General features: G+C 43.4%; 1 protein-coding gene across 1 annotated transcript; it reads left to right on the forward strand.

Moving 5' to 3' along the window:
* The first annotated feature begins 6,382 nt into the window (after positions 1 to 6,382).
* On the forward strand, positions 6,383 to 9,620 carry LOC141075128 (E3 ubiquitin/ISG15 ligase TRIM25-like). Its single transcript, XM_073562408.1, has one exon. It carries the CDS (start codon positions 6,402 to 6,404, stop codon positions 7,953 to 7,955), a length of 1,554 nt encoding a protein of 517 aa, XP_073418509.1. The 5' UTR covers positions 6,383 to 6,401; the 3' UTR covers positions 7,956 to 9,620.
* Positions 9,621 to 12,803: the final 3,183 nt, after the last annotated feature.

The following is a 12,803-nucleotide window of genomic DNA, read 5'->3' on the forward strand; positions in this document are numbered from 1 at the left end:
GAGATGAGGGATGTGTGATGGGTATATGGTCACTCGACTATGGGATGGCGAATATGTATGATGGGTATATGGGCATGGGACTATGGGATGGAGGATGTATGATGGGTATATGGGCATGGGACTATGGGATGGAGGATGTGTGATGGGTACATGGGCATTTGACTATGGGATGGAGGATATGTATGATGGGTATATGGGCACGGGCCTATGGGATCGTGGATATATATGATGGGTATATGGGCACAGGACTATGGGATGGAGGATAATTATAATTTGCTATAACTAACCACAGTTAGTTACTATGCCCGGGCAGCGCCTGGCTCTTCAGCTAGTGTATTATAAAGTGCTTTGGGGACCATCATATTGTGTATTGAGGGCTGTAGGACCATCATTCTGTATATACAGAGCTGTGTGGGTACTCAGGGGACATTATTTGTTATTAAAGGGGACATTATTAGTTTTGATAGGGGCACTCAGGTTCCATTATTTCATTTTTGTTGGGGGGGCATTATTAACTTTAAGTGGACACTCAAGGGTGTTTGTTGCTGGAATGGGGTACTTGGGATATTATATAGAATACAGGCCTTTGCACAGTAGGGGCTTTAATACTTTCTATGGGACACTTTCATTTTCTTGGGGAGGGAGTAATCCTAATAATGGCACAATTTTTTAAATATTGGGGTCAGTGCTCCACACCCCAAGTGCATGCAGAGTGGGGAGTTTTTGTAGGTTGGAAATAGATGGCGATGTTGCTGAAAATGTGTTTTTGTTGTGCAGACAAGCTGTGGCTGGAGAAGTGGTAATGGAGGTCTGGGCCAGATGGAAAAGACTGGAAAAGTGAACGACCCGAAACATGTGTAAATTAGCTGTAAGCTGTACTGTAATCACGTGTATGTTCTGTGGGACTGGTATCCACCAATATATGGTTACTGTAAGGTGGGAATATTGCTCTTTTTAGTAGTTTTTATTTTTTTTAATTTAGTAACAGCTTAATGTGTTTCAGTCATTATGTAGTAGAAGGTGTATGGTGGTGTCATTGGTCTTTGTATAGAGTGTCTTGTTATGTAGAGGTAATGGTCATATTATGTATTCGCTGAGTAGTGGTGATCGTAGTAGACATTGTGCAGCCGTATTGTTTTGGTCTTTTATAGTAGTCATTTTGATAATATTGGTCTTTGCATTGTGTGGTGTTGGCTAGCATCAGTGGTATACTGTAATTACATATATACAGATGCTATTTTATATGGCTATAGGGGGATCATATGGGGAAACATGCACTTTGGGGCTTGGACCCCTGATGTTTTAGGACCCTAGCAACACCCCTGCGTACTGTTTACATGTCCGTGTTTCTGGAGTTGTATATATGTTTGATGGTAAGCTCAGTTATGGTATCATATCTAAGCAGTAAGCTTGGTTCTGGTACTGTATCGATGTAGTAATCTAGATTCTGGTACCATATGTATTCCATAAGCTTGGTATTGTTCCCGTATTTATGTAGTAGACTTAGTAAGCTCGGTTCAGCTCCCTTATCTCTGTAGTAAGCTCTGTTCTGCCCTCATATCTCTGCAGTAAGGTCCTTTCAGTTCCTATATTTCTGTACTAACCTCGGTTCTTCTCCCATATCTCTGTAATAAGCTCTGTTCTGCTCCCATATCTCTGTAGTAAGCTCATTTTTGCTCCCATATCTCTGTAGTAAGGTCCGTTCTGCTCCCATAGCTCTATGTAAGCTCAGTTCTGCTCCCATATCTCTGTAGTAAGCTTGGTTCTGCTCCCATATCACTGTAGTAAGCTCATTTTTGCTCCCATATCTCTGTAGTAAGCTCACTTTTGCCCCCATATCTCTATAGTAAGCTCATTTTTGCTCCCATATCACTGTAGTAAACTCGATTCTGCTCCCATATCTCTGCAGTTAGCTCCGTTCTGCTTCCATATCTCTGTAGTAAGCTCATTTTTGCCCCCATATCTCTGTAGTAAGCTCTGTTCTGCTCCCATAGCTCTATAGTAAGCTCGGTTCTGCTCCCATATCTCTGTAGTAAGCTCCGTTCTGCTCCCATAGCTCTATAGTAAGCTCAGGTCTGCTCCCATATCTCTGTAGTAAGCTCGGTTCTGCTCCCATATCTCTGTAGTAAGCTCTGTTCTGCTCCCACATCTCTGTAGTAACCTCCTTTCAGTTCCCTTATCTACGTAATAATCTTGGTCCCGTTCTTCTGTCTATGTAGTTAGGTTGCTTCTGTTAGGCTATGTGCACACGTAGCGGAACTCTTGTGGAAGTTACCGCGAGAATTCCGGAATTCCATTCCACGGGAAAATCGCATTTTAAATTCCCTCGATTTCCCCACGGAAAAACTAGCGATTTGCAAGCGCAATTAGCTTGCAGAATGCTATCTTTTTCCAAGCGATCTGGAGCATCGCTTTGAGAACTGATTGACAGGTTGGTCACACTCGTCAAACATAGTGTTTGACGAGTGTGACCAACTTTTTACTATTGAGGCTGCCTATGCAGCATCAGTAGTAAAAGATAAAATGTAAAAAATAATAAAAAAATAAAAAATATTGTTGTTCTCACCTTCCGGCGTCCCGTGCAGCCTTCCCGCCTCTCTCCACGCTCCTGGTCCCAGTAATCCTTTGCGAGAATGACCGCGAGACGTCGCACTCCCGCGACGTCATCGCGAATGATCGCGAGACGTCGCGCTCCCGCGAGATCTCGACGTCATCGCAGTCATTCTCGCAAAGGATTACTGAGACCGGGAGCGTGGAGAGAGGCGGGAAGGCTGCACGGGACGCCGCAAGGTGAGAATAACAATATTTTTTATTTTAATTCTATTTTTTACAGGGATATGGTACCCACAGCTCGGAGGACAGTCTCCTCTCCTCTGGACCGTGGGTACCATCCGCAAATGTTCTGCTTACTTTTGGCATGTTGGGCACAGCCACATGCGGAAAGTAAGCAGAACAATGCATTCCTATGTGGGCGGAATCGCCGCGATTCCGCTAAATTAATGAGCATGCAGTGGTTTTTACCGCGAAGCATTTCCGCTGCGGAAAAAAACGCAGCATTAGCACAGCATTGCGGAATCCCATAGGATTGCATGGGATGCTTATTTTTCGCGGCAAAATCACGCATTTAAAACCGACGTGAAAAAACGCTACGTGTGAACTCAGCCTTACAGTATCTATGTAGGCAGTAAGCTTGGTTCTGCTCCCATATCTATGCAGCAAGCTTTGTTCTGCTCCCATATCTATGTACCAGCCTGTCATCTCTGCTGCTTTAATGCAGTGGCCAGAGATAAGTTGGACAGAGGTGGGCCACCACAATCTGAGGGCCAATGCCTTGTGATTGCCCCCCCAGCTGAAAAGTGCCAGCCAGCCCTTGCCTACTAAGCATGTAGCACTGTATGGATTGCTAATTCAATCCAGAAAAAAGTTTTGAACAATTTTTCTTTGGAGTGTTATATGCCACAACACGCCACTACTACCAACAGGTGGCGCTATAAAGTTCCAGTCCTCTTCCTCTCTGAAGAGTCAATTTGCATATTATTTTCCCAGAGGAGCATTGCACGGCGAATAAGCCTCCTTACCTTGACAAGCCAGAGCTGGTATGTCACTTTCCACAAGGAGAAACCTTACCCCTTAGACCTCGTGCCACAATATTGCAACACAAAGCATGTAATAAAAGTGGTTATGTGCACCAGCTATTTATTTAGCTATGTACTGCTAAGCCCTGCCTTGAGGCTGTATTCTGCCACTCTCCATAGTCCTGAAACAGTCCCTAGGCTGACTGCAATGTGTATCAAGCACAAAATTAGCCCTTAGCAGCTCGGTTCATGATAGTTCCACATCAGCACCAGTATTGACACTAGAGGACTCTAATTAAACTGTGCACACACAGACCTGGATAACTGCTCTCTTCCTCCAATCACAACTGTACTTGACCTGTGCAATGGTGTCTGTGAGCTGAGCGTAGTGGTGCCAGTCCTTTCATAACCTGTGATGAGATAATGCGGCCAGCCAATTGCAGTAAGGCCACTACTAAGATCAGTATGGCATTACAGTGACTGTCAGGCAATCCCTGCATGCTTATTGGCTGTGTAACAGGTGCCAAACATGTGGGGTGGGGAATAGAGCTTCAAATCCGAGCAACAGCCAATGCTCGTCGAGTGCCAAGCAACCTGATACTCAAGTGGTATCCCAGTATCACTGAGAAATCGTCAATTAGGGATGAGCTGACAAATTCCTCCTATGACGCTGCACAGTAGGAAAGAAGCGGAGGGATTTGAGGGAGAGCCGCAGAGAACTACTGCGCATGCCCAAGATTCCCAGCCCCGCAGTGTGAATAAATAAGAGACTGTGGGGCGGGATCTCTGGCCACACGTCCACGCAGGCACGATAGGAAAGACGTCATGTGATGTCAGAGGATGGGCAGCGCTAGCTGCGCATGCCCAACAAAAGATATTACAGCTCTGGCGCCAGGAATTGAAATGAACGCTGAGGAGGCGGAGCCAAGACTGAAGGAAACAATGACTGATGGATGTGAGGCGTCTGTGTCCGAGGGGGGAAAGACCTGCCCCCCGGACAAACTTCTGGTATGTCGGACAAATTTTAAAAATTCTTATTTATGCGGTGGAAGGGACGCCAAATAAAAGAGCCACCTTGACAGAATGCAGCATTAGTGCTAAAAAAAGGTGGCTCTTTTACTTAAAAACGCCTGGGGAGGTGACAAGTTCCCTTTAAGATCACTAACACTACTACCACACCTATCTGTATACTTCAGCACTCAAATTTAAATTGCATAAAAACTAAGTTATGTCTATTTCTAGATTGAATAATATTAGATGCTAGATTAAGGAACCAAAGGGAATATCCCCTTTTAGATCATCTACTGTGTGATTCCACAATCTCCTTATCCAAAGTATCTTGATTTCTGCAATTTTTTCTGATTATGCTGAATTCTGAGAATAGATTGAATTGTGTATAAGGGGTGGCTGCTATAGGCATGTAGAATTGTGTTCCCAGTAATCGGCTTGACATGGGTTGAAATGATTATATTGCCTGGTATACCTGATGGCTATAAATCAAGAAATGAAATTTGTGTAGCATGCAATGTATAAGTGAATTTTAAATTGTGGTTACTGTGGTTGATGCATTTAATGAATTCAGGTATGGCAGATACTCAGCCCCCCTCTCCATAAGAATAGAAGGTCGTCTATGTATCTGCTATACCATGTGAGATACTGAGAAAAAATTTTTCGACACGGAGTATAGAAATTCTAGCTCCCAATAAGCTAGAACTAGGTTGCCTAACAATGGGGTATTTAGCCCCCATAAATACAGCTCTGCATTGCAGATAAGATTGATGCAAAAAGTAAAAAAAGAAAAAAAAAAGTCATCACCAGCTCCTCCAAATCTCATGCATGCGTGCGGATCATTTCGGCAGCGTCACTTCGCCTCTGTAGCAGGATGTACGCTTTCCCTGCTTCAGAAGCGCATTGCGCATGACCCGATGTTCACTTCACTTGCTTAGTTCTGGCTGTTCTTTGGCTCCTCAGTGTACCTGAGTTGTCTTCAGAAGTTCCAGTCATGCACAGTGTGCCTCTGAAGCTGGGAAGCGTATACTCTGCTACAGAGGGACCGTGGAATTGCCGAAATGAACGGTGCGCATGCTTGAGATTTAAAGGAGCTGTCAATGACGTTGGCTCGTACAAATTGTTATGCCTACTGAGATGTAATAACATGGAAAGAGCTGACTAGTCTGGGGAAACAAATGCCCCATAGGCTAGTTAAAGCCCTAATTAGCACAGGAAAAGCAGACCTTTATAGATGCATTTTTTTTAAACATTGATTTAACGGAGTAATATTGTACGGTGCTGGTTAGGCAGGGAAATTAGTCATACATATATGAATGTGCAATAAGGTGAAAAACCAGCTCACCTGTCTTGGCTAGTGGTGCATGGGAAGCATGGATACCGTGTAGTCACACATGAAAATCCAAAAAAGTGAAAAAATTCCAGCTTCCAAATATAAGCAAAATTTATTCAGGCATAAAATCAAGGTCAACAGACAGACCACATCAGTGCAGAATAGTAATATCAGTAACAACGCGTTTCGAACAATCCGCTGTTCTTTTTCCAAGCTTGGAAAATGAACAGCGGATTGTTCGAAACGCGTTGTTACTGCTATTTCTATTCTGCACTGATGCGGTCTGTTTGACCTTGATTTTATGCCTGAATAAACTTTGCTTATATTTGGAAGCTGGAATTTTTTCACTTTTTTGGATACATATGTGAATGCTGCTGGGTCGGAGGGTATGTGGGACCTGATGGGTTCCCTTTTAAGCTTGTTATTGATGTAGAATGTTGCCCCAACCTCAATTGTCACAGGTTTCATTTCTCCTTCAGATAAAGATGGCTTCTTCTGGTCTAAGTGAAGAGCTAAACTGCTCTATCTGCCTTAACATATACACTAACCCTGTAATGCTAAACTGTGGCCATAACTTCTGTGAGCTCTGCATTTCAATATTATGGATCAGGCAGAAGGTATCTGGAATTTACTCTTGTCCTGAATGCCGAGCGGAATTCAAAACTCGTCCTGTGCTGCAGAAGAACCTAAACTTGTGCAATACTGTTGAACGTTATCGCTCTACTCAAGAGAATCCAGCAGATACCAAGATCTTCTGTACATATTGTGCTTCTTCTCTAGTTCCTGCGATTAAAACCTGCCTACGCTGTGAAGCTTCTTTTTGTGAACTTCATCTGAAGAACCACAGTAAGTCTACAAATCACACCTTGATTGAACCTTCCAATACTCCAGAGGACAGAAAATGCCCTGTCCATAATGAACTCCTAAAATATTTTTGTGTTCAGGATTCTTCATTGATGTGTACCAGCTGTACTATGAACTGGAAGCACAAAGACCATGAAACAGAACTGCTGAATGAAGCTAGCGAGAAAGAGAAAATGCGACTGAAAGAATTCATTCCAGAGTTGTCTTCAAAAATGGATGAAGCAGAAAAAAAATTCTGGTCCCTAGAAAAAAATAGAAATTCCTTTCAGCAAGAATCAGTTGGTCTAAAGAAAAGGGTCACAAGTCTTTTTGGAGACATCAGAACTGCACTAAATGCTCTTGAAAATATTGTCCTTTCAGAAATCACAAAGCAGGAAATTTGCATTTCCACATGCTATTCTGAATATATTCAGAAGTTGGATGAACGAATACAAGACATGTATTGTAAAAAACATCACATCGAAGAAGTATGTAAAATCACAGATCCACTGATATTTCTGAAGCAAGATGCCATAAAAACGGACTTTGAGCAAGAGTCTCCATTTTATGCTAAATGTTTCAATATGCAGTTAATAACTGTGACCTTGATGAGTGCTTTGAACAAGTTGTCTGAAGTTATTCTTGAAAGGAAGAAAAAGTATGAATTTAATCTAGAAGACTCTACGGATCTGATTCTGAATGTCAATACAGCAAACCACTATATTGCTCTTTCAGACGATCTGAAAAAAGCCACTGATACTAACCAAGACAAATCTCGGCCCCATCACCCTGAGAGATTCATCACTCAGCAAGTTTTATGCACCAAAAAGATTACTTCTGGAATACATTATTGGGAAATTCAAACCAGTGATTATGGAGACTGGAGAGTTGGTGTCACGTATAACAATGTGAAGCGAAAGGGTGATAACTCGCTTATTGGGGCAAACCCCGAGTCCTGGTTCTTGAAATGGTTTGAAGAACAACTGACAGCAGATGAAGATGATGAATCATTTGACGTGAATTCTTCTGTACCAAGTCCAGATATTGGAATATACCTAGATTATGATTATGGAGTGCTATCCTTTTATGAGTTGTCTGACTCAGTTAAACACCTATATACATTTTTATCTGATTTCCACAGACCTCTTTATGCAGGATTCTATTTAAATGAAGCCTGGATTAAAATTGCAAAATAAAATGTGGCTAATGAAGAAAATTATCAGTAATTCAATTTTTAGGGGTTGTCTGGTCTTTTGCTAAGTCTGTCACTCACTTTATGATTCCTTTTTTGTAGTGTGCATACCGCATGCAGTAAGGATTCTCTCGTGTCTGCATCAAGAGTGTGTGGTCACTTCGCTGCAAGTATGGGATTTACATACTTGCAGTAATATTCCAAGTACACTTTCCCAGCTTCTCTTAGGCTAGATTCACACTAGCGTTTGGAGGTGCAGCGTTCGCTCGCTGTGAAGCTCTGCCCCTGCCGCACCTCCTCTGGTCAGCTCCGCCTATGGGCGCATGACGCTGCATGCGGCCTGCGTACCCTATCTTTAGCATTGGGTACACAGGCTGTGCGCAGGTATGGTTTTGCCAGCGCATGCGCCCTTTTGACGGTGCGCCGACCTGTGCCAAACGCATCGTGTTGCAGTTTGGTGCGGCCGGCGCACCGTCAAAAGGATGCATGCGCCGGCAAAAGCACGCCTGCGTACCCAATGCTAAAGATAGGGTACGCAGGTTGCAAGCAGCGACAGGGGGCGGAGCTTCATGGCGAGCGTACGCTGCGTCTCCAAACGCTAGTGTGAACCTAGCCTTAATACAGTTGTACTTAGCGAGGCTGAGCCTGTCTATTCAGAATGTGGCCAGAAGTATGTTAATTGCATACTTGTGGTCACGAGACCATTCACTCTGCTGATGCTGAATACGAATGGCGTGCAGTGCGTATGATGTGAATATTCAGAAGTCAGCAGTCACACATAGTGACTGCAGGCTTTTAGCAAAACAGACAACCCCTTTTGAAGAGAACCTATCAGGATTATGCATTTTTGTTATACTGATTCAATAGATTCCTTCAGTGAAGAAATTCCAAAGCCTGTTTGTTTAATCATCATTAGCAGTCTGGATTTCCTAAGCCTTGCTAGCATTGGGGTGGGACTGTGGATAGTATTCAACTCTTCCCTGGCCCCTTCACTGCTTCTGGTGTCTATCTTCCAGTATTAAATTTCGTTACATCTTAACTGCGAGCAGAGCTTGCACAGATCAATCTCACGGCAGGATTCAGGAAAATGTCAGAGGTCGAGGCAGAGGTCCAAATTGACCTCCAGTGGTGTATGAGCAGATTGAGATCTCTGCCCTTCATTGACCATTTTTCAGAAATCCACCAGGAGATAAATGTGCGCAAGCGCCACCCATGGTTAGGACAGCGCCAGCGTGAAATTTAAAACAGGAAGACAATACAAGCGGTGGAGGGGATAGGCCACAGTTCTGCCCCAATGCATGACAACTTGGGAAACCCCACAATCTATTGATGAATAATCAACAACCAGGCTGCACATTACTTCACTTAAGGTATCCACTGAATCAGTATAACAGCACCATTCTTGCCATAATTTATTTTAACATGCATTAACCTGGTGACCGCTTCTCTTTAAGCACTAAACTAGTAAGCAGAATAGTAACACTAGTTTTATAATGGTTGATTTTTCTGATTATGTTCCCATTATAAATGAAAGACTAATGCTTAACCTTGAATTTTGGCAAAAATGTTTTTCTTTTCATGATTTTGGTCCAGTGTAAATAACTGTTGGTGTTTTGTATGGAAATCTGTCTCTTTTGTACGCCTGTCAAATAATATGTAATGCATTTTCCATTATTGTACATTAGCTTCTTTTTTTCAGGTCACAAAAAGATTCCTCAGGCTGGCAAACCCCTTTTACTCCTATTACAAGCACCCTACTAGGGTTTACACAGGTATTAGAGAAGGACCTCACTCTTTGCCAGAATAATTTTAATAAGTTAGTGCTGTAGAATTAAAATTTTGCAGGAGTTATCAAATCTGAGTGGACATATACAAACTATAGAAGACATATAAGAATTGGTGGGGATACAAAAGGTAAAAAGTGCATGTCGTGCTTGGAACAGCGATGTTTGTATTAAATTCCAATAAATTTGCATGTACCAGTCATCAGCCAGTATCTGAACAAGTACGGATGCAAAGTGCTATTAAAGCACTCCTACAAATGGTGAATACTGGGAATTAAAGCAAACTTGTCAGCAGGATTTTGTTCAGTAAACCATAGACTTAGTAATGTTGCCACTGTAATACTGATGAAAATGATACTTGGGGTGAAGAAATCCATCCTGTACATCTTGTGTAATCCGTGTTAGAAGTTTTCAGTTTGAGATACCTGTGCTACGGACAGGGACTGTACACAAGCAAAAAGAAAAATAGATCCAAATCACCTCATAGCATCATAGGGTTAATTTTACCCACTATAGGAGCGCACGTCAAATCCAAGGAGTCCCTCTTGGAATATGTTCAAACATCACAAAAAGATTAGAGACAGCGCTTCACAGTTTGGTGGTTTTTACATCTCCTTTATTCTGCCACAGAAGGCAGAATAAAGGAGATGTAAAAACCACCAACCTATGAAGTGCTGTCTCTACTCTTTTAGGGACTGTAGACAGTCTGGCCTAGAGCAGGAAAATCTGAGAAACCAAGGAAAGGCCTCCCCAAAGCACAAACATGTTCCTTATCATAGACTGACTGACTGTGCATGGCCATCTCATTAACTGAAAACTTCTAAAACTGATTACACAAGAAATACAAGACTGATTTTTTTTCACATCAGACATCATTTTGATCAGTATAACTGCAGCAACATGACAATGTCTGTAGTTTACTTAATAAAACCTGCTGCCAGGTTTGCATGAATTCCCAGTATTCACCATTTGTAGGTGTGCTATAAAAACGCTGACTGCTGACTGGTTCGCTTTAACTGGATTGTCTGTGATGGTGCAGCACAAAAGTCTTGGAGACTGTGATTTGGATTATTGAGGATGTTAAGAGAATGGAAAGCATGAGTAGGGTGATAGATGGTGATGTATGGTGTTGCAGAACTGTGGAGAGCTTTGTAGTTAGAGTGATAAGTTAATATTGAACTCTGTGGTGGATGGGCCACCAGTCCAATGACTGGTACAGGGAGGAGGCATCAATGTAGTGGCTGGATGGTAATATTGACCTTGTTGCATTCAGGATAAATTGGACAGTGGATAGTTTAGTAAAAGGGAAACCAATTAGAGAGTTGCACTAGTCTAGGAGAAATGAGTCAGGGCAACAGTAAAACTTTGCAATTCCAATTGTAAGAAAAGGTTGAATTCTCAAGATGTTTTGAGGTGCAGGCTACATGAGTAAGTGATTGAATACAAGGAGTGAAGGAAAGATTGGAGTTAGAAATAACAGACAGTGAGCATTCCGCTTGTGAGTTATGGTAGAAATTCACAAAGGGGAAAAAATGTATTTGTGGTGTGTGTGTGTGTGTGTGTGTATATATAGTAAACTCCTCGCTATTCACAGTCAAAAATATTCCCCTAAAATAATAATTTATTAGATATTGGTCAACCTATATCTGATAAAGGATTTTCTTCTCGCGACGACAACGCTCACTGAGAGGGGATCCACCCATAGAAACAGGAAGCCTACAGATTAAAAGGAGCGGTCTCCCTCCTCTCATCAGTTGGTTTCCTGTTCCTATGGGAACCTGCAGAAGAAAAGGTAACCTGTGCCTTTTTTGCAGCCACCTGTGTGGTCTCTGTGGGAATGGCAGGGTCTGCGGCTCCAGAAACAGCGTTGGGGAGCCCTGCCTGTCAGACACCCCCCCCCTCATCTGGTGGTGGATGGCATGAGGCTGGGGTCCAGGAGGGGCTGCCCTGGCTCACGTGGAGCGTGGTGTGGTCTGGAACAGCCACACTCATCCTGGGGAAAGCGGGGTGCGGTCATCAGCCGCCCTCTCCTCTGTCGGGCCATGCTTCCGGGTTTCGTCCCCGCGCATGTGCACTGGCCAGATAGCGCTCCTGTCCTGAAAGTGCCCAGGATTCACTTCTGGAGGACCAGGGAGGTGTGTCTCAAGCATGGAGAGGTGGTTGAGCGGGCGGTATGTATAAAGTCTGGTGGCGTTCTGCTGCTGGTGTGCCCCAAAGATGTCCTCTCCAGGAGATTCCAAGGTGCACCTGCAGGTGATGGAAGTGCAGATTTACAGCAAGTCCAAGAGCAGCATTGGACGCTTCCGGGAGGGAGACTCAACTGGGAGGAGTGTACGAAGCAAGAAATCTGTGCAGTCTACAACTCATGCTGTGCCTCCACCTCCAGAACCGGTACCACATTGACAAGCTTCACTGGGTGAGTGTTACATGTCTCTGCCTACTAAGCTGACTACCCCTTCTTTCTGTATACCCTTTTATGCTAAAAAATCTAGAAAGACTAAACACAAATAATGTGCCTTGTGCTTGCAGCAGGCCCTTCCTGACAGCTATATTAAGAGATTGTGTCAAAAGTGTATCAGCCAGACTCTAGAGGAGGAATCATCCATCAGGTCCACTGATATACGAGCAATGATTAGGGAGGAGTACCAGTCCCTAAAACGCTTGGGCAAACCTAAGAAGCATTGGACCAGTGCAAAGAGTGTTACCCCTATTTCTAGCTCCTCTTCCGATAGTGACTGGGTTAGGTCCGCTGGTTGTTCTCATTCAACATCATCTGATGACGAAGGACAATCCTGTTTCCCCACAGAGAGCATTGATATCCTGGTAAAATCGGTTAGAAGTACCATGGGGATTTCGGATGCAAGAGTCCAGGACTACGCAAGAGATCATGTTTGCGGGTCTCTCACAAAAGAAGAGGCTGAAGTTTCCAGCGGTGAAAGACTGGGTCAGGAAAGAGTGGGACAAGCATGGACAGTGAGGATACAGGGAAAAACTGAATGCCTCACCATGTCAATGTGCCTGGTAGCCTTGAATTTGCCAGCAGCGATCCAAAAAATTCCGTCTGATCG

The sequence above is a fragment of the Dendrobates tinctorius genome, unplaced genomic scaffold, assembly GCF_039654945.1.
Source record: "Dendrobates tinctorius isolate UK_male_01 unplaced genomic scaffold, ASM3965494v1 ptg000015l, whole genome shotgun sequence".
NCBI classification, from domain to species: Eukaryota; Metazoa; Chordata; class Amphibia; order Anura; family Dendrobatidae; genus Dendrobates; species Dendrobates tinctorius.

Coding starts and splice junctions, on each gene's coding strand:
- LOC141075128 (XM_073562408.1), top strand. CDS start 6,402: ATGGCTTCTTCTGGTCTAAGTGAAGAGCTAAACTGCTCTATCTGCCTT.